The sequence below is a fragment of the Asterias amurensis genome, chromosome 7, assembly GCF_032118995.1.
Source record: "Asterias amurensis chromosome 7, ASM3211899v1".
In the NCBI taxonomy this organism is placed as follows: domain Eukaryota; kingdom Metazoa; phylum Echinodermata; class Asteroidea; order Forcipulatida; family Asteriidae; genus Asterias; species Asterias amurensis.
In genome coordinates this window covers 21,065,556-21,084,450 of record NC_092654.1, presented here as the reverse complement: position 1 = coordinate 21,084,450, position 18,895 = coordinate 21,065,556, and the positions used below count along the sequence as shown (strand labels likewise).

At 37.8% G+C, this 18,895-nt stretch overlaps 2 protein-coding genes across 4 annotated transcripts; one reads left to right on the top strand and one right to left on the bottom strand.

Moving 5' to 3' along the window:
* Positions 1 to 1,014: 1,014 nt before the first annotated feature.
* On the bottom strand, positions 1,015 to 14,253 carry LOC139939803 (uncharacterized). Of its 2 annotated transcripts, XM_071935926.1 has the most exons (7): positions 12,673 to 14,253; positions 11,786 to 12,008; positions 8,864 to 10,127; positions 8,052 to 8,141; positions 5,701 to 6,972; positions 3,768 to 4,017; positions 1,015 to 3,140 (listed from the first exon to the last, which is right to left on the bottom strand). In XM_071935926.1, exons 1-7 carry the CDS (start codon positions 13,732 to 13,734, stop codon positions 2,916 to 2,918), a joined length of 4,386 nt encoding a protein of 1,461 aa, XP_071792027.1. In that variant the 5' UTR covers positions 13,735 to 14,253; the 3' UTR covers positions 1,015 to 2,915. The 2 variants fall into 2 exon arrangements, with proteins under 2 accessions (XP_071792027.1, XP_071792028.1); XM_071935927.1 differs by lacking the exon at positions 5,701 to 6,972.
* Positions 14,254 to 14,609: 356 nt separating this feature from the next.
* LOC139939815 (NADH dehydrogenase [ubiquinone] 1 beta subcomplex subunit 2, mitochondrial-like) lies at positions 14,610 to 18,893 on the top strand. 2 transcript variants are annotated; one of them, XM_071935946.1, is made up of 4 exons: positions 14,610 to 14,778; positions 16,214 to 16,337; positions 17,146 to 17,237; positions 17,931 to 18,893. In XM_071935946.1, the coding sequence occupies exons 1-3, from the start codon at positions 14,696 to 14,698 to the stop codon at positions 17,218 to 17,220; spliced, it is 282 nt and encodes a 93-aa protein (XP_071792047.1). In that variant the 5' UTR covers positions 14,610 to 14,695; the 3' UTR covers positions 17,221 to 17,237; positions 17,931 to 18,893. The 2 variants fall into 2 exon arrangements, with proteins under 2 accessions (XP_071792047.1, XP_071792046.1); XM_071935945.1 differs by having other exon boundaries at positions 17,927 to 18,893.
* The last annotated feature ends 2 nt before the right edge of the window (positions 18,894 to 18,895 follow it).

The following is an 18,895-nucleotide window of genomic DNA, read 5'->3' as shown; positions in this document are numbered from 1 at the left end:
GGTTGTGAGAGATCCCTGGCGGTATACTCTAAAAGGAATGTCACCTCGCTAATCGCGATGACCTGCTGTATGGCGTTCGTTTCCTACTGAGCGTCTGGGCAAATGCCTCTATTGATCTACATTAGTTAGTTTCTCATTTTCCTCGTCCCCGAGTCTCCTAATAAATATTGGAAGAATAAAAATGGGGGGGGGGGGGTTCTCCTACACTGAAGAGAAAGGGTTGATATTTGATCAAGATTTGGCTTCCCGTCCCAAGAAGAAACAGTTCATTTCAACACAGAGAAAGGACTTTTCTCAATTTAAAAATCAATACCTTGCTGGCGTGCTAAAGTAAAATAACTTCATTTAAAGTGTGAAGTATTTCAAAATCGACAGGAAATTGTTGTTCTTTTTCTAGTTATGTGCATGCATAATAACATTTTGCGAAAGAAGTAAGAATTGCTAGTACATGTAATTTGGCTAGACTTTGTAACTTTATTGGGAGAAAAATCAGCTATCAAAAACTGTGATACAGAAAACGTCTGCCTGTACTCATTCCAACTTCTGTTAGAACTTTCGCTCGACCACATCGCGGTGTAAGGATTGATTCTACGAAAATCTTAAAATTCTGCCAACGACACTTCATAACAATCAAGTATATGTTCTCTTGTTTACTTGGCTAATTGGGGGGCTTTCCCTTCAACCGCTTGATGTCTGAACTAATCTCTGTCGCTGAGGGCACTATGCAGAAGGAATATAGTTTAAACGTCGTAAGTGGTCCACCTCAGTAAAATCAGCAAAATGTTGGGAGTTTATGGGAAGGTAGAGACTGGAAACCAAATCAACACGCAAGTACACTCTGAACCGGTGAAAGTAATGACTAGGGACACTTCTTCTATGGCCAACCTTAACTCAAAAAGTCAAGATTCGTCTTCAATAATTCCGCATGATGAACCATTAACTGTTTTCAGTTTGGGATATGTCAAACAACTGAATAATTTCAGACACATCCTGACAAGTGATTTAGTTCTGCTACTTTTCCTTTTTTATTCTACAATCCATCAATCTGAAAGGATTTTCTGACAAAGTCACAATAACAACCAAATGACCCTGATATGTTGGCAATATTAACAAAATAAATGTTTGCAAGGCAATGGACACTATTGGTAATTGTCAAAGACTGGCTTTCACAGTTGGTGTATCTCAACATATGCATAAAATAACAAACCTGTGAAAATTTGAGCTCAATTGGTCATCAAACTTGCGAGATAGTAATGAAAGACAAAAACACCCTTGTCACACGAAGTTGTGTGCGTTTAGATGGTTGATTTCGAGACCTCACAAGTTCTAAATCTGAGGTCTCGAAATCAAATTGTTGGAAAATTACTAATTCTTTCTCGAAAACTATGGCTCTTCAGAGGGACCCGTTTCTCACCATGTTTTATACCATCAACCTCTCCACATTACTCGTCACCAAGAAAGGTTTTATGCTAATAATTATTTTGAGTAAATACCAATAGTGTCCTGCCTTCAAACCACAATTCGTTTTAGTTGGTGGGTTATAGTTTGCAATGGATAATTTCTCCGTACAACCCTTGAACTATAAAAGACAAAACATGATTTTTGTCTGACTAAATCCTTCATTTGACGAATATGGTTATGTTCAAAACAAATTCAAAATAATAGTTGTATTAACAATGTTTGAAATCAAGTGGGTGAATTAATGTTAAAACAGTTCAACAAAACAATATCTTGTTTGAAGGTGTTTTCCCGACACTAAAATGCAGGATATTACCTTTCAACAATTCTAATACCTGAACGATTGTCTTTATAAGATATTATTTACGATAAAAAAACAACCCTTGGAAATAACAATATGAAGTATGTACACCTCCTACCCATTTCTAAATATTTTTGTCAGAACTAATCAGCTTTCAAAACAATCTTGGGTAAAGAAAACACATTTTGAACTATATAGATGTACAAACTCTCATCCATAATACACATAAAGGATTTACTGAATTCTATTGAAAAAATAGCCTCATAACCATAACTCTGTTTTATATACAGTTTGTTTGAGAAACACAGTTTGAAAAGATTTTTTCCTCATAAAAAACAGCTAATGTACAACACTTTCAACTGACTATTAGTCACACCGTTTACTTGAGTAACCAAGTCAACAAAGAAACACATTTCAGACAAAAACTTAGGATAAAGTAGTTGCAGATCTTACTCATTAAACATCATTCTTTCTATACAACACCCTACAAAAATAGAAAGAGCTGAATTAAACATTTATAAAGCTGTACTCCAGCATTCACAAAAGGGCCACACAAATTAATTTAATCCTTAGACCTGGGGGAATATGGTGCCATGAATAACATCATCTCTTCATTAAAGATAATATTTCTTTATACAAAACACACAAGTTAAATACAATTTACATTTGGGCAACAACTTCACCCAACTTTTAAATGAATACAAAATCTGTTCCCCTTGTTTTTCATTTTTCAATTTCTTGTGTCAACAACTTTATCTTTAAAATTGGGCAAAAAGGTTGTACTGTATAAAGTAAAAGTTTTCTTTGCTCAACCCCAAATCGTTTGAAATTTACCAAGTCAGTTTCCCTTTTGGTTCATACTTTGATATTTGAAATAATAACTTGCAGGAAATTTCCTGGCTGCAGCTTCCCATTATAAACTTGGGTGTGATCCCTGGCTACAGGGCAGTTCACGGTTGTATGGTTTCTGACTGGCACCCTCAAACTAAGTTACTGACAAAATAGATAGATTGTCAACATAGAGCTAGACAGCTCAGTTGGTAAAATGCCGGACGTTAATCCAGAAGTCTTTGGTTCAAATCCCTCTCTAGTAAATTTTTTTTGGCTCAACCCCAGATCGTGTATAAAGTTAAATACATGAACAAAAGTTGCTTAATTAAGGCAGAACCTGTGAGCGTAAATCATGCATTTTTTGTTCCCTGACAGCGAGCCTAAGATCTTTCGCTTCTTGATTCTTCTGCTCTTTGTTGTAGTAGTGTTCTCGTCGTTGGATCTCGTTGTTTCGTTTTTGGTTTTCCCTGGAAGCTGCTTGGTCATTTTCTTCATTCAATTTCTGCACATGTCGTCTTGTCAGGTCATCTTGTCTCTGCTGCTTGATGTCCTGTTAAACAAAATGAAAAACATGAAAGATACGTTATCACAAAGATGGCATTAAAAAAATAGGTAATATAGCAGTAGTGTGATCCTTCCTTACCAATCAATTCTGTCTTTATTTCCTTTTGCAATTGTTGGGGTTTGTTTTGTTTGAATCTCATTTTTATCTTTTCCATTGTGATTGTGCTTTCTTACATTTTTTAACAAATCTTTTATTGTAAATTTACTTGAAACTCAACTGATGCCACGATTTATAACTTTGTACAATCACCACTTAGGAGCCTGGCTGGTACAGCAGAGCACACTACCTTAACAATTATGGTTAAGTGCATTGCTCAAGGGCATAGGTGTCATGACCAGGTATCGAACCCACACTCTGCTGCTGACAACAGTACAACACTAGAGCTTGGGTCCGGTGAACTAGACCACTAAGCCATGATTGACGAGTTATGCCCATCTGTCCCTGTCAGGGCTCAATTCTTTATAATCTGGAAACTGCAGGTAACTTAAGTTTAAATGATTTTGAGGATCCTTTGGTTCCAGAACAGCATACCAACACAAACTTCTTTGATGGAAATCTAAAACTTTGGATGAGGGAAAGAAAAATGAACTAAGGACTCCCTTATCCACCCACCTGTCTTCGTCTGATAGTATCATGAATCTCTCTCTCCCTCTGAGCAACAATCTCTTCCCGTCTCTGCGTCCTCATCCTCAAGGCGTCTAACCGCTGAGCATTCTTATCAGCCTCTGAATTAGATCGCTCCTGTTGCTGTTTGGCAATGCTGGAGCTAACGGTGCGCTTAGCGTTGTGGATGCTTTTCAACTTGGCTTCACTGTCTCGCTGACGCTGGACGTCACGTCTTGTTACATCTGCTGCAAACTTCCTAAAAAACCAAGACAGAAGTTGAAAAAGTAGTTTTAAAATCCAACTACTAGAATGCAGTTTAAACATTTATTCCAATATTGGTAACAACAAACACATGTATCAAAATACAGTTTAAGCATTACATACCTATAAGTAGTGATTGAAACATCATTATTAACAATTTAAGATAACTAGACTGTTACATTTAAGCAAATAAAAGCAACTTTCCCATGTTTGATTTGATTCAGAGAATTATATGATAATGGTAATGGGCTGATCTTTACTTGTCTCAATTATGTAAATAAATTCTCTGGTTGGGTCAACTTTAAGGAGCGAACCATTCTGACAAAAAGTTTAACATCAAGATAAACATTTGGGCAATACTATAGTAACACTTCGTTCTTGTAATGGTAAGTTGTTTGCGTTTAAAAGGCACATCAAAAAGGAAAATGCTAAATTACTAAAACATTTCATGGGGCACCAAGGCAAAGGGGCATGGGGCCTCCACTGCCTCTAGCCTGCAATAAGCAGAGACAAATCTTAAATTAAATTAATTAAAGGCTAATTTTCTCAGAAAGATACGCATTCTGTTATGATGCCAATGTTACAAGTATGAGCAAGGGTTGTTGAGTGAAGAGTTACAAGTAGTTTTTTTCATGCAGTTGAAATGTTAGGAAAGGAGAAAAGTGAAGGACCAATTATTGATATGAGAGCATGCAAGGACAGGGAAGGCGTATTGGGAGCCAATATGACCCACACCCCCTTTATGTCAGATTAAGTAGAGCAATACTTTTATTTGTGGGGAATCACTGAGGCACATTATAGAAAACATAGGCCTACAACTGTACAAGACATTGATGAAGAAATAAGAAATGTTCAAGTCACCATGATCATGGCCCATGGCTGATTTCACAGAGAGAAAAGATTCATCTTGAGATGAGGTTTTTTGTTGCCAAAGTTCTTCTTTTGTCACATAACACACTGCTTGGTATTAATTGTTGTTACATGTATTTCTGGACTATATAAACTCAGCTCTACCATTTTACTATAATGTACATGTAGCTCTTTATTTTATCGTATAGGGCCTACCAATCACTGACTCTGTTTACCACAGATTGTTGAGCTTACAGCATTAGCCCAGATCTTTTCTACTTATATAGATGTAAAGTGAATTTTGTTTAGTTACAGGCAAAATGCACATGAACAACCAAACATTTGATTCCTTGCTAATCTGTGATAAACGTTTTAAAGGTTAAGCTTTACAATGGATTGAGAAATGAGAAATACTGTATGTACTCATAGCATAACATTATGTTTAGTTATTCGTTACACATAAATAACAACACAATTTGCCAATGAAACAAGAAGAAGAAATGTTCAGAAATGTTCACTTGTATATACATACACAAATACATCAGCTTTGTAGTAAAAACATACATCAAATATCACTAAACCACAACATTAAATAACATGGAGGAAAAACATCATGCAATGTTCAAGGGTTCAAGGTTCAAGGTTCATGTAATGAGAAGAATGACATGCGTTTGTAAAGCAGATTATGAAAGGGAACATTGAGCGAATCATGCAACACCACATGAAACTGGTTTGTGTACCTTTGATACATGACTGCTAAGTAAATGAGGCATGCAGAAGATTGAACTAAACTACTACATGGAGGATGGTTTGATGAGACCACACTTACTGATGAGGTAGTTTAGGAGCGATAGCATTATGGGCTTTCATTCCCATCGACGTCTGAACAGCAGATTTGACCTCCGTGCACACCTCAGATTTTTCTGTTACTGTGACAGTGTGACTAGCTTGACCTGAGTTTTTGTTTGTCGAGTTCTGAGTAACTGTCTGCTCAGAAAGCGACTGCTTTTGAGATACGTTTCTTTGAGTGATGGTGTTCTGGGTAATGTCTGGGTGTGTTATGTTTGGCGTGTTACGTGACACGAGTTTTCTTTCTGGGTAGAATGTCTGCTGGTATGGTCTGTTTTGATATGAGTTAGCAGCATGGTTTTGAGTCACAGATGAGCTGGATTTTTCTTCTAAATGTTGTACTGTTCTGATTGTTGAATGATTCTGAGTAAATCTATCTTTGGATTGTTCATGAGGTGGGGAGGGGTTCATCAACACGGGTCTTTGGGCAGAGGATTTATCCATTAACATAAGTTGCATAGCATTCAGCATATCTTCAGCATTGTGCTCATGTGACTGCGAGTTCTCAAACAAAGCTAGCAGTGATTTCTCAAACTCTTGATTTCTCATCTGGCTGCTTTTCGCTTTTGTCAATTGAATGTTTTTCTTCTGCCCCTTGGTGGTGCCCTTTTGAAGTTGTGACATTATTTGGAGTGATTTGACCCCATAGGATTTTGAGCAGTGAATTTTTTCACTTCGATAGTTCTTTTGTGTTTTCACTACATCTCCTTCAGATTGTTGAGGAATTGAATTTGGAATAATAGTATAAGAATGATTTACTATGTATGGATTCGCTACAATCTGTCCTCTTGGGGAAATATCCTGTCTTGTGGGTTGCTGATCATTTAGTTTTGGTTCAAGGGGTGGGGTTAAAGTCATCCGCTCACTGAAAACAACATCTTTGACTGTTAATGGCCTTTCATGGGGTCTTTCTTGAACTGTTAATGCCCTTTCCTGAGGTCTTTCGTGGAATGCTAATGCCCTTTCCTGAGGTCTTTCAGTGACTGTTAATGCCCTTCCCTGTGGTTTTTTGTGGACTGTTAATGCCCTTCCCTGTGGTCTTTCGTGGACTTTTAATGCCCTTTCCTGAGGTCCTTGTCTTTCAGTTACAGGAGACTGGGTACTACCACTGGGGACTCTGTAGGCATAGGTATCAATATTATTATATTCGGGTTCTGATGTTTTGTCTGTAATCTTGAAAGCGTCTTTAGTGTGTGCGAGGTGTGACGTGTCATATCGCATTATCAGTGATTCCTGTACAGCTAGTGATGCACTGGGTATTCAGACATTTGGATTCACACACGAAAATGGGGGTAAGAGAAAAAGAGAGAGATTGAAGTCAACAATAAAAATTAAGAGGAAAAAAAGGTTTGCCATACCATAACTATTGGTTTCTTTGCATTTATTGTTTTGGGCCTTTTTTTTTAACCGAGCCACAAAAGTTTCAAAAATAGTACATGTCAAAGAGCATCAAATACAATTTCAAAGTTTCAATGCCTTTTTTCGCCTACAATTTATTGGTATACTGTCCAAGGTAGTGCACCTATCAAATTTGCAATTCAAAAATATAGAAAACGACCATGTGCATTTATTTTGATGACAGCAAAATTTGAGTAAAAGAGAGAGACTAGGCACTCCTTGAAGCTATTGAAATCTGGGGATGGTCTATTAGTATTTCCGCTGCCCAAAAGTCCTTTCACATTCACAAATCTTTCACTTTTTTTAGCATTTTAGAAGAGGGAAAGGAGAAAGCGGGGATTCAGTTGTATTGAAAATATTATAGGCAGTGATTTGATGTTATGATTTTTACACTCGCATGCAGGATGGACAAGTTATGAATGAATAGACCCATTGCCCATGGGATCACAAGCCTAAACAGCTCTCTCAACGAGGTCAAAGGAAGACCCATCATTGGCTGTTGAGTTATGCACTTTTTTCTATTGTTTGGCCTGTGATGGTGGCCAATTCAAGAGGTCTATCGTTATGAATTTCTTGGATATTCTAAATCCAAGAAAGACACAAAAAAAAAATTTTAGTTTTTGTCACACTTACAAATTTTAATTTTTTAATTTTTAACTCAAAAGTTCATTTCAATAAGAAACTTGTTTAAGGGTATCATTCTGACTGACACATTGTGGAGTTCATAAAACACTTTTTGAGTTTGCACAGGAATGTTTAAATTGTCACCTGTAAAATCTAACATGGAGGTAAAAAGAAAAGCTCTCACAAAGTTTGCACAAAAAAAAAAATGTTTTTATTGGGTATTTTTTGCTAAAGATTAATTGTAACAGCTATAGTAGTGTTTGATACTCAAAGCTTGAAACCAAACTTGAGAATGAAACATAAACATACCTGCATCGTTCTTCCTTGGCCTCTTTCATCTGCCGTGCACCGTTCTCTAACTCAGCAAAGTGAGCCTCTAACTGCATCACTTGATTTCTCCTGCAATGGAGTTCAGAAATAGGGGGAAAATGTCTTTGGTAAAAAAATTCAGTTCTAAAAAAAATTGTGTCCATTTTATTAACAACGGTTTGAAAAACCACTCATGTAGCAGTTAAGCAATGATAATCGTTTAAAGGGAAGGTAAACGCTTAGTAACTACTCAAAACGAATATTAACTTAAAAACTGACTTGGTAACGAGCATTGGAGAGCTATTGATAGTATAAAACATTGTGAGAAACGGCTCCCTCTGAAGTTTGAGAAAGAGGTACTTTCTCACGAAAATAAAAAAATGCTTCTAGCCAGAAGTCTTTTATTCCATCTGAAAGCACACAAATTCGTCCAACAAGGGTTTTTTCTCTCGTCATTTTCTCGCAACTTCCATGACCAGTTCAGCTCAAACTTTCACAGGCTTGTTTTTTATGCTTACGTTGGGATACACCAAGTGAGAACTTTGGTCTTCGACAATTACCATTAGTGTACCTTCCCTTTAACAATCGCTGTGTCAATGAATTTTAAGTGCTTGAATTTGTGGAATACAAGATCTGCAAAGAGTTACTCAAAATTTATCTGTTGTTCATTTTGGTGTCTTTGTAGAACAAAAAGTGTACCCATAATTGTGGCTGTGCACACACATACTTGTGCTCACAAACAAAAATTGTAAATTTCTCTGCAAGTATTAGCCGACAGTTCAAACCCCAAAATTACAAAACGTATATTTTACCTGTATTCTAAGTAGGCCTTTTCTCTTGCCTCTCTGACCATATCACGACTGTTGACCTTCCGATAAGCTGGTGCCCCTTGCTTTTTGACCTTAGCTTGTGGGGGTCGAGGCTGCTTCAGGATCCATTCTAGATGTGCACGATCACTCTTAACTGTGTGATCGACCGTGTTGAATGCTCCGCTGCGATTAACTGGCCCATTGTCCACCTCGGGTTCATAGGGAAGGCGGAGAGGAGGATGGGGGTGTCGTTGAATCCACTCCAGTTGAGCTCGATCAGTACGAATCTCTTGGTCGATTGTGTCTAAGAGTGCTTGCTGATTGGCTTTTGATGTTGCAGAGATCGGCTCAGATAAGACGGGTTGAAATTTCGCTTCGGCCGGAGCGCTCAGAACTGTGTCACGAAATGGTTTGGCTTTAGAGCTCTTTTTTGCTGATGATGGACGCTTCGATTTGGTATCGGGATTCCAGTACTGCCAGGGAGGGCGCTCTTCCAATGAGCTATCCGGACGGTAGTTGTATAACAGGCTGTAGTCAGTACCCACCCCTGAGTCTTTGAGTGATAATGTCTGCATACCAGTGTCAATCAGCGTATCTTTATCTTCGTTGTCTGATTCTGGTTCAGACTGAGATTCATAATTCAAACCAGTGCCGGCTGTGTATGAATCAATCCCTGAATCCAACTCTCCATCCTCCCTCCTGAAGGATACACTCTTTCTTAAGATCCCTTCTTGTTGTGGTGGAGATGCTCTCCTCTCAGTCTCCTTGGCTGTCTTGGGTTCCTTAGGCATTCTACCAATCATCTTATTATCCATCAGTTGTTGCATCACCTTTCGGTTCAGATCCTCTTTGGTTAAGCTGGTACCCGGGATGAGACGGTGTACATCTTCACTCTTCACAACGCTATCTCTGATTGACGGCATCCTGAACCCAAAAGTGGGTGGAGCATCTTGGTAGACGGGAACATAAACTGGGTATTTTTCAACCGATTCAAACCGTGGGTCGTAACCCGGTAGGTACCCCAAGTCCTGCGTGATCCCAGGCTTTGCGAGGTATCCAGTTCCTTGTCCCGTGGTGTAACCCGGAGGTAGCATGATTGGGTAGTGGGGGTTGTTCACGAGGTACTGTCGGGCCGTGATAGGCATCTGGATTTCCAATTTGATTCTCTCGTAAAGCTGACTAGGAATCCAAATAGAAGTCTGCTTCGGAATCTTGTCAGATTTTCCGTCAAAAAAGCTGACTATGAGACCTTCAGTGTCTGCCGCACCTAGAAGTAAAAGAAAGCAATGTACCAAATATTAATCAAAACAAAAATACACTGAACAAATTTAGTATTATGGAAAATTACACACAGGTTTCTGCTACAGTGCAGTGCTTTAAATGCCACTAAAAATGGTGTTTACAATCACGGTTACAATAGAATTCTTACCAATTTATAAATCTCAGCCAAAAATTCTCGAACAAAAACACCTTACACATGAATTAATTAGTCATAATAATGAGAGTAAATCTTCCATAGCCTACTCCGAATAAACCATGATCTTATCCAACCATGGAGAAAAACAACAAGCTCTTATCAAATACTTTACACAGCTCTTTCATATAGACATCCACAGCAAATAAATATCAGGTTATTGTGATGACTCAAATATGCAGTGCAAGTGTGTATGTTGCCATGGTCACCGTTTCCATCTTAGCAACGCGCATCAATTATCCTTGATACAAATAACACTGGGCACCATGCTAGTCTCTCTCTCTGGAGCGAGGGAGAGAGAGAGAGCTGCGACCTTGAAGCGGTGCACAGGTGTTTGCAATTTACTGCTGATGATACAGCTAGCCTTTGTTGCATTTACATAATAATTATAACATAACAAGTTCTTTTAGCGCATTACTCAATAACCGTATCAATGCGCTTAACATTAGTGCCCTAGTCATTGGGCCAATAACATTCTTTTAATCTATTCTCAGCTCCCTGTGGAGTTAGGAGCAACCTTTGTGCTCCAAAGGCTTTTTCATACACAGTATCAACCTCTACCCTCACAGGTACCCATTTATACCCCTGAGTGTATCTTGCTCAAAGACACAAGTGTCATGACTGGGACCCGAACCCACACTCAGATGACTGAATCACCAGCTAACATGAATTCAACGCTCTTAGCCACTCGGCCAGGACACCCTACAAAATGACCTTATTATGAAATAAAGCAATTTTGACGGCTATTATTTAACATCATTGTATTGATTGTATTTGGCTGCATACATCCCTGAAGAAATTGCATTACTTCTGAGGCAATGCTGGACTGCCCTAGAGTAGGCCTACTGTATGAAGAGGGAACTAAGACAGGCAAAGTATGCAAACAATTGTGTGACTTTTTGCATTCATACAGATTCTAAGTGAACTTTTGCACAAAACACCAACAAAAAACAATGACCTAAATACATTGATTTGATATCTGAACACATTGTAAACACAACATATTAATGGAATATGTTAAGTGGTTAAAACATACCGTAATGGATGGGTTTATTTTTTTGTGATTTGGGGTTGTTCTACTGTATATAAGAGGGGGGTTGGAAACTTGGGAGGGGAAAAAGTAAATACTCTAACTACAATTTTTGTAAACGGAATAAAATTGTTCTGGTCTACACAACACTAAGGGAAGTTATAGATCTGATAGATAATAAAAAAAAATTTTAAGTAACCAAAGTAAAAAGCAGATTTTTCTTGCAAAGTCTCTTAAACTGGTTTTTTGCGCGAGTTAAACTTTAAAAAGTTTTCTAAACTTCAGTAAAGTTCTTTCAATTGGATTTATTTAAATGTTTCTTCACAAATTTTTGGGCAGAAAATAATCCAGATTTACAAACTCATGTACAAAATGACTTACAAAATGATTTACAATAATTCCAAGATTCTGCCAAACTTACATCCAGAGGACCTTCCCTCCAGTCCTTCTAAGATTGTTCCCGGAGCAAAGCGAAACTTCAACTTCCCTGTCGGAGCGAGCACTTTATCTCCAGCAGCGATGGAATGTCTTGAAGCATCGTTGTAGGAAATGATGTCATAAATTGCAGTTTCTTGAAGTACAGGATGTGCTTTGGAGCTTGGTTCTTTGTCAAACTCAATTAGGAAAGTACTGTTGGCTGTGATCTGCAGAAATAAGAAAAAGTAAATTCACTTGATCGAGGAACAAACATGTGCACTGTACACACAAATTGTTTCTTTTTAAAAAGTATACTTGACCTGTTAAGTTTGAACAAAATTTAAAAATAAGTGAATGTTAGGCCTTTATGAAGTTTTTTATGTTCAGTGCTTTTCTTCAAATAAATCATCAGCAAATTGTGGCCCCATTTGATTTGTTTTCTCTGGTCATTTTCAAAACATGGCTAAAAACCCACCAATTCAATATTTCTTATGATTGACTTTCTGTTAGTTATTTTTTACCATTTATTTTTGCCAACATGTTCATGTAATTTATCTGTTTTATTCAATGTGTTCTTATTTAACTAAAGCTATATAGTTTGTTTTCTTTTTTTTTACTCTCTGGGTTTTAATTTTTTCGTTTTCATGCGCCTTGGAAAAAGTTTAGTCTTATATAGATGGCACTTCATAAATTTGAATTATTATTATTGTTATTATTAGTTATCTCTGGTAACTCTATGAATTTCAATTAAAACTGGAATGGTGGCATTTTGTCCATGTTATATTTAGCAATGTTTTACTTTTGTAAACTTTTTATTGCAGCCAGTATCATTTGCATTTTAGACAATACATAATAAGGGCGTGGCTCAATCAATTAGACGTTAATATCCACCTGTTGCTTGACGGATCCAAGACAGTAGAAACCGTCCTTATCTCTCCTGGCCAAGACCCTCATTCCCTGTAGAAGAACTCCTCCAGTAACCGATGAAGTATCAGCATTAGCGAGCAATCTCCGGACGAGTCTCGTCGTTGCTGGACGGTGGGTTTCCCAAGTCATATCGGGATATCGTGAGTGGACATTCTCCGTTCGGATCACCCTCGTTGGGATGTTGTCAACGCTTATGAGTTTGATATCGATGGGATCGTGATCAACAGCGGTCGTTACACTACAGGTTTTTGTACCCAAGCCTTCGGACTCATTCACATAGGTGATGGTGTTTGTTTTGGGAAGGCTTTGGAGAGTTGTTTTGATACTCGTTGCTGGGATATTGTAAGCAGGTGAAGAGCTATAAACTTTGACATTCCTCATCGGTGGGTTAGTGAGAGTTGTATGGGGTGGCGTTGGGGTCGGCTCAGGAGCGTAATCGGAGCGAATGACCACTCTGACGCTTTCGATACATCCTTTATTTGACAGACTGATTGAATGGAAGGTTCCAGCTGTTTCAGTCGCGAGACTTGTTAGAAAATCACAAGCGTGGACATCGGCAATACCACTAGCTAAATACACAGCGTGTACAGGACGACCGTCACTCGCGATTGCAATGTGCTGCAGAATCTCTTCTGGCAGTTGATCAGGAAGACCATCTGTTACCAAGTAGACTGCGTCACACGCTGGATCAGCGAAACCTGCTAAAAGAGCATCCAGTGTGTTTGTTCCAGTCTTACAGCCTAGTTTCTTGACCCATTCTCCAGCGACGGTGACCGTCTGCGGGGTGCATTTCACCATGCGATCTGCCCACGGAATGACCTCGGATGAAAACTCCATGATGTTGAACATTGTTCCTCTCTCCTTAAAGGAACGTGTTAGGAGGACTTCAATCAGATGATCCTTGACTACTTCAAGATAAGAGTACATACTCCCTGATGTATCGAGAAGAAAAGTTATGCACTTTTCTTCAAGTTCACCAAATATTGTTGGAATGCCTTTCGGTCGAAGAACAGGAACATCTGCCATGATGGATTTCTTCAGTCTTTGGTAGCTCGCAGAAAACTTTTCAAATAACTTTCATTTCTCAACTTCCCGATGTCACACAGTCACAGCTTCAGAATATCAACATAACTTTAAAACCGAGTGTGGATAGTAGTTAACTACTCTTGATTAAAAAACTTTCACAAAACACCTTCCACGATTTGTCTGCAAGCAAGTGAGTGTAAAAGTTTAAAAACTAGCGACCCCATGGCCATATCGACAGCTGGTGAAACTGCAGACCAACATTTCTACCGCACAGTTTGGTTTGATGTATTCATCCAGTCACAGTCGTTGTATGTTGGATAAAAACAACTTTACAAATTCCCAAGGCTCTTGACAACTTTTTCTCAAAATAGTTGTCAAGAACATAAACTAAAAGTTTACACCAACATTAATTATTGCTCAGTGCTATCGATTTCTCTATAATTCGATTAGAAGTCAAGTTGAGGAAAAAGATCCATGTGTACTCATCCAGAATCACTCGAGCGAAAATTTTGTGATGCACTATTTTGATTGCTGTTGCCAAGGGCTCTCCCCCATCCAACGCGTAATGAACAGGTTGATTGAAGTCCCGTTTCGCGTAATGATTTGTCTACGACTCTTTTTCGCAAGTTAGGTACCAGACTCGTTGAACGGTAATTGAAGCCACTCAGGACACTCACATTTTTTCACTAAATGTTGCTTGTAAATGTACTCAAAATAATTGATTCCATGTTATTAATTTTACTTTTTATACATTCAAAAGTTTTTTTTTTATAAACACAACGGTTTTATTTGGTTTTTTTACGGCTTCAAAATGCAAACAGTAAATAACTAGTCTCTTGAAGGGCCTTGAACTGCTCTTGAGTCGAAAACGAGGCTGAAAAGTTGGTCAAAGATCAAGCTGAAAGTTTGCGCTTCACAGCTAAAATTTTCGGCCGATTTTTTTTTCATAATTAGAAACATTATGTTAGGCCTTTCGAAACTTCGACCAGCTTTGGTTTCGTTAAGGTTAGGAGGTGTACTTCGAAATGTGCCGAGTAGGAACCAGTAAGTATTAAAACATTTGCAGCTATTTGACGTGAACGTTGTCGGCATAAGATTGTGTACAACTGCCCAGTTTTCGGACAACTGCTTTGCTGATTTGCATGTGAACCTCCTGCGCGAAAATGCCGAAATGCCGTAGTATGTAGTTGACTGTCGCTTTTTATAGCTCTTAATTTAGGTCAAATTATATCCTTACCTTTTCAGAGAGGTTGATAGGATGTTGGAACAGGCACTGGAAATGTTTTATTTCAAATTTAAAATGATGATTGATTGAGTTGAGTAATTAATATAAATATAATAATTTGTTTTTGATTTTGATTTTGAATTGAATGTTTGAATGTCATTGAATTTATTATTTAATTAATTTATGAATGATGAATTTAGGATGACAAATTGACATGCATTGTTTGAATTCGTTGATAGAAGTTGATTAAACCCATAAAATTAAAAAAGTATAATAATATTATTAAAATGATTAATAAATGATTATACAAATTTATATTATTTTTTATACTAAATATAAAAAAGATGCTGGCACTTTTTGCATGTTATTTCACAGACATGTCAACTTTAATTTCTAGTTTCGTTTCTGGGGAGTTATAAAAATGCAGATTTTTGTACACACAATAATATGCAGTTGAAATTGTCGCCATCACTTTTTCAATACAATTTTGAACTTTTGATCTTGGCGGTATAGCTTGATTCAAGGGTTGCACTTTGCACAGTGCCCTCGGCCAAATTCCCAAAACATGTTTTATAATTAAAGCTTCAACTTTGACTCAAGCTCTTTGCAATGTATTGTGCGACATAAACCTTTTTTTATTTCCATTGGCCTCTTTGGGCATTGGCTTTGGAAGACCTTGAAGTTGCATAAATTGAAATCAATCTACCTCTGTAAACCCCAGTTAATTAAATTTTCTTTATACACTCATCAAAAGGTAAAGTTCTTATCTAAAAATGCACCAAATTGCCCCCCCCCCCCAAAAAAAAAAAAAATAAATAAAAAAATCATATACGCCAAGTTCTCATATGAAAATGTTTATGAAAACTATAATTCAGATATCAATGAAGAGGTCAAAAACCAAGAGTTGGCAACAAAAGTATTTCCCGCAAAGTAGAATTTCACCAAGCAAGATGTCCTTTAAATACAATGTGAGTTTCAAAATGATCAGCACCAATATGCCCATATGTCAACATGGATAAAGTACTTGTTCTTCCCAGTTGTTTACTACTGGCGTTTAATAGGGGAAATGTGAGTAGGATTTGAAAGGTTTGGCAGGGGAAATGTGGCTGAGTTACAATGACAAAAAAATGTCAATGTTTTTAATCATGGATTGGACTGCCAGTGAAATATTGTATTGAATCATTTTGCCATCACCGGCTATTATTTGCCTGTTGTCAATGCAACTAATTACACCCTTCGTTTTTTCAATCACAGTGGTTTGGTTTACCGAGGGGCTATTATGCCCAGTCGGAAGCAGTTCTGGAAAGGAGAGATGATCTGTGGTGCAATGTGGTTCTGGATCTTGTGGAGGTTGTATCACGACCCAGAAGAAGTTACGGTGAGTAGGTATTGGCCCCTTGCACACGCGTCAAGCCTGGTGACCGTGCCACGCTCACCATTTTGGTGTGCACATACAAGTAGGTTTACGTGTAAACACTGCGTCGCCTAAATGCTCTTCACTGAACAACGCACAGTGACATTGCCCACCAATATGGTGCATCCAAGATTATTCTGATGATGACTTCAGGTGAATTGGGTCAATAAACATTTAAACTGGGGGGACCTATAACAAAAGAGGACAATAGGGTCCACGGTTTGGGAAAGGTCCACAGTTGGAAAACGTGTACAAAACCAATGGGAGCTGTTGCATAAAAAGAGTATATCAAAAGAGAGACTGTATGAGGTCTACGGCTACAGGTGTATACACACCTGTGTGAGTTGGACCTACATGTACACCCACAACAATTGGGGTGACAGGGCTTTTTCTCATGCTGGTCCTTTACTTTGGAATAATCTGCCTCTTAATATCCGGAACATGTCCTCTATTCATAAGTTCAAAGAGGCCCTCAAAACCCACTTTTTTACAGCTGCTTTTCATTAATTTTGTGTTTCTTCCTTGCGCCATGAGCATCACTTGTGGTGGATAACGGCGCACTATAAGTGTTCATATTATTATTTTATTATGTATTTATTTGGGCGAGTGAAAGTTCAACTGAAAATCTCCCTCTCCTTGAGTTGGATTTTAATCAATTAGAGGTGGTGAAGATTTAAAACAACTTTTATTCATTTTAAATTGTTTAAAAACAACATCTACTGAGAGAACATAAATTATAAATTAACTGCTGTGATTTCCACACTTTTTGCAGGGACACAACCCATGGCCTGATTCATCTAAGTGGACTGATGAAGAATTAGGAATTCCACCCGACGATGAAGATTAAACTCGTATTGGAATTAGGTAAGCCTCAAAGTAACTTTATAATTGAATGCAAAATTCTCGGATGTTCATTTGTTGTGCAAACAAATAAACCTTTGCAAAACAGAAAGTTGGGAAAAAGGATATAGTAAGCATCTGATGATAAAAACAGTTACCACCAAAGCATATGGTCAACGTAGTTTTCAGTTTGCTGCACCTCACTTATGGAACAATCTCCCTCTACACATCAAACAAGCCACTTCGATCTCAAGTTTCAAGACTCTTCTCAAAACACATCTATTCAAATTATCTTATACTTAATTATTCTTTTGGTTCCTCTGAGCGCTTAGAGACTTTCTTTTAGAGGTGTTAGGCGCTATATTATAGGCGTTGTTATTATTATTATTATTAAAAAACACAACTCAATTTGTGTTTCAAGTTTTGCAAAACTTGTCACTGATCCGTGCACAGGGTGTCCATTTGTGGATCCTTAAAAAGTATTTTAAAAAAGGTCTTCCTGCTATTTTCCAGAAGTACTTGCATTGGAGAGAACCTTACATTGTTTTGTTTTTACAGCACCCTGTAAAGCATATATTTTGTACCGGCCGCAAGCACAAAGTTCTGCTGTTGTGCTATATTAAATTGGGCGGAGACTTATACAAGTAATGGTGAGCAGTTAATTTGTTATGTGTTCGCGTTTTAATCTTTTCTGTATTTCTACTTCATTTCAGGTAGATCCCCTTATTTGAAGTTCACAGCACGTTTATTTGAAGATCATCAGGCTTTCCAGCTACCAATCTATTTCAGCAGAAGTCAACAAAGTCACTGGATTGTGGATACAATATTGTAGCTCTGGAGTCTGCATTGGAAAGGAACACTCAAGAATTTCTTCTGTTGAACTGAAACCACATGTTGCGCCGCTCTGCCCATGGGTATGCCATTTTGGGAGTCAGGTTGCTAGTGAAGACATGGGCATGTTACCTCAAATGCACACTACACCCACAAAACAAAATGGCCCAACCAATATTGTGTGGGTAATGACATCAGGGCCCAATTTCATGAAGCTGTCTGGCAGGAAATACTGCTTAGCAAATTTCTTTGCTAAGTGAACAATGAGTGGGGTACCAGGCTCAACAATGAAAAGTTTATGGATTGTCTGCTGGTAACATAATTCTGCTTAGTTTGTTGTGCTTACAGGGTTTGTGAAATTGGGTTCAGGTGAATTGGGTTAGTAATAGTAGCAAGGATTGATTAGTACAACGTTTGAAGGAAAATTTTACTGTTTAGACTTTTTCTTATGGAAATGTTTAGGTGTCCGTGAAGTTTGGATAAAAATGACACAAACATTGTTTTTGGTTGACACAAAGATTCAGAGCTTACACATCTTAAGTTTTCCTTTTTATTACATGACGTGCAGTGTTTGACTAGACAATATTTGCCACATTAACATGCTGCTGCATTATGCAGTAAAATTAAACACTTATGTAGTTGCCCATTACATGTAAATGCAGTATTAAATTGGCAAGTTGGTGAGGCATTCGGCATAAAGCAATATTGCAACACAGTGATTGACCTACTTGAAGTTGAATAGAAATGTCATAATTATTGAGTTAATAGATAAGAAGAGAATGTTGCTGTGAAGAATTTGTACATAGAAGATATTCAATAAAAAGATTGTTTTGAATTGATTACTCTTAACA

What these genes read in the sequence shown, in the direction of transcription:
- LOC139939815 (XM_071935946.1), top strand. Translation starts at nt 14,696, where the DNA reads ATGTTAGGCCTTTCGAAACTTCGACCAGCTTTGGTTTCGTTAAGGTTA. An exon ending in AATGTGCCGAGTAGGAACCA is followed by an intron (nt 14,779 to 16,213) that starts GTAAGTATTAAA and finishes TTTCAATCACAG; the next exon opens with TGGTTTGGTTTACCGAGGGG. An exon ending in ACGACCCAGAAGAAGTTACG is followed by an intron (nt 16,338 to 17,145) that starts GTGAGTAGGTAT and finishes CACTTTTTGCAG; the next exon opens with GGACACAACCCATGGCCTGA.
- LOC139939803 (XM_071935926.1), bottom strand. Translation starts at nt 13,734, where the DNA reads ATGGCAGATGTTCCTGTTCTTCGACCGAAAGGCATTCCAACAATATTT. An exon ending in GGAGGGAAGGTCCTCTGGAT is followed by an intron (nt 10,128 to 11,785) that starts GTAAGTTTGGCA and finishes TTTTACTTCTAG; the next exon opens with GTGCGGCAGACACTGAAGGT. An exon ending in AAGGCCTACTTAGAATACAG is followed by an intron (nt 8,142 to 8,863) that starts GTAAAATATACG and finishes ACTCCATTGCAG; the next exon opens with GAGAAATCAAGTGATGCAGT.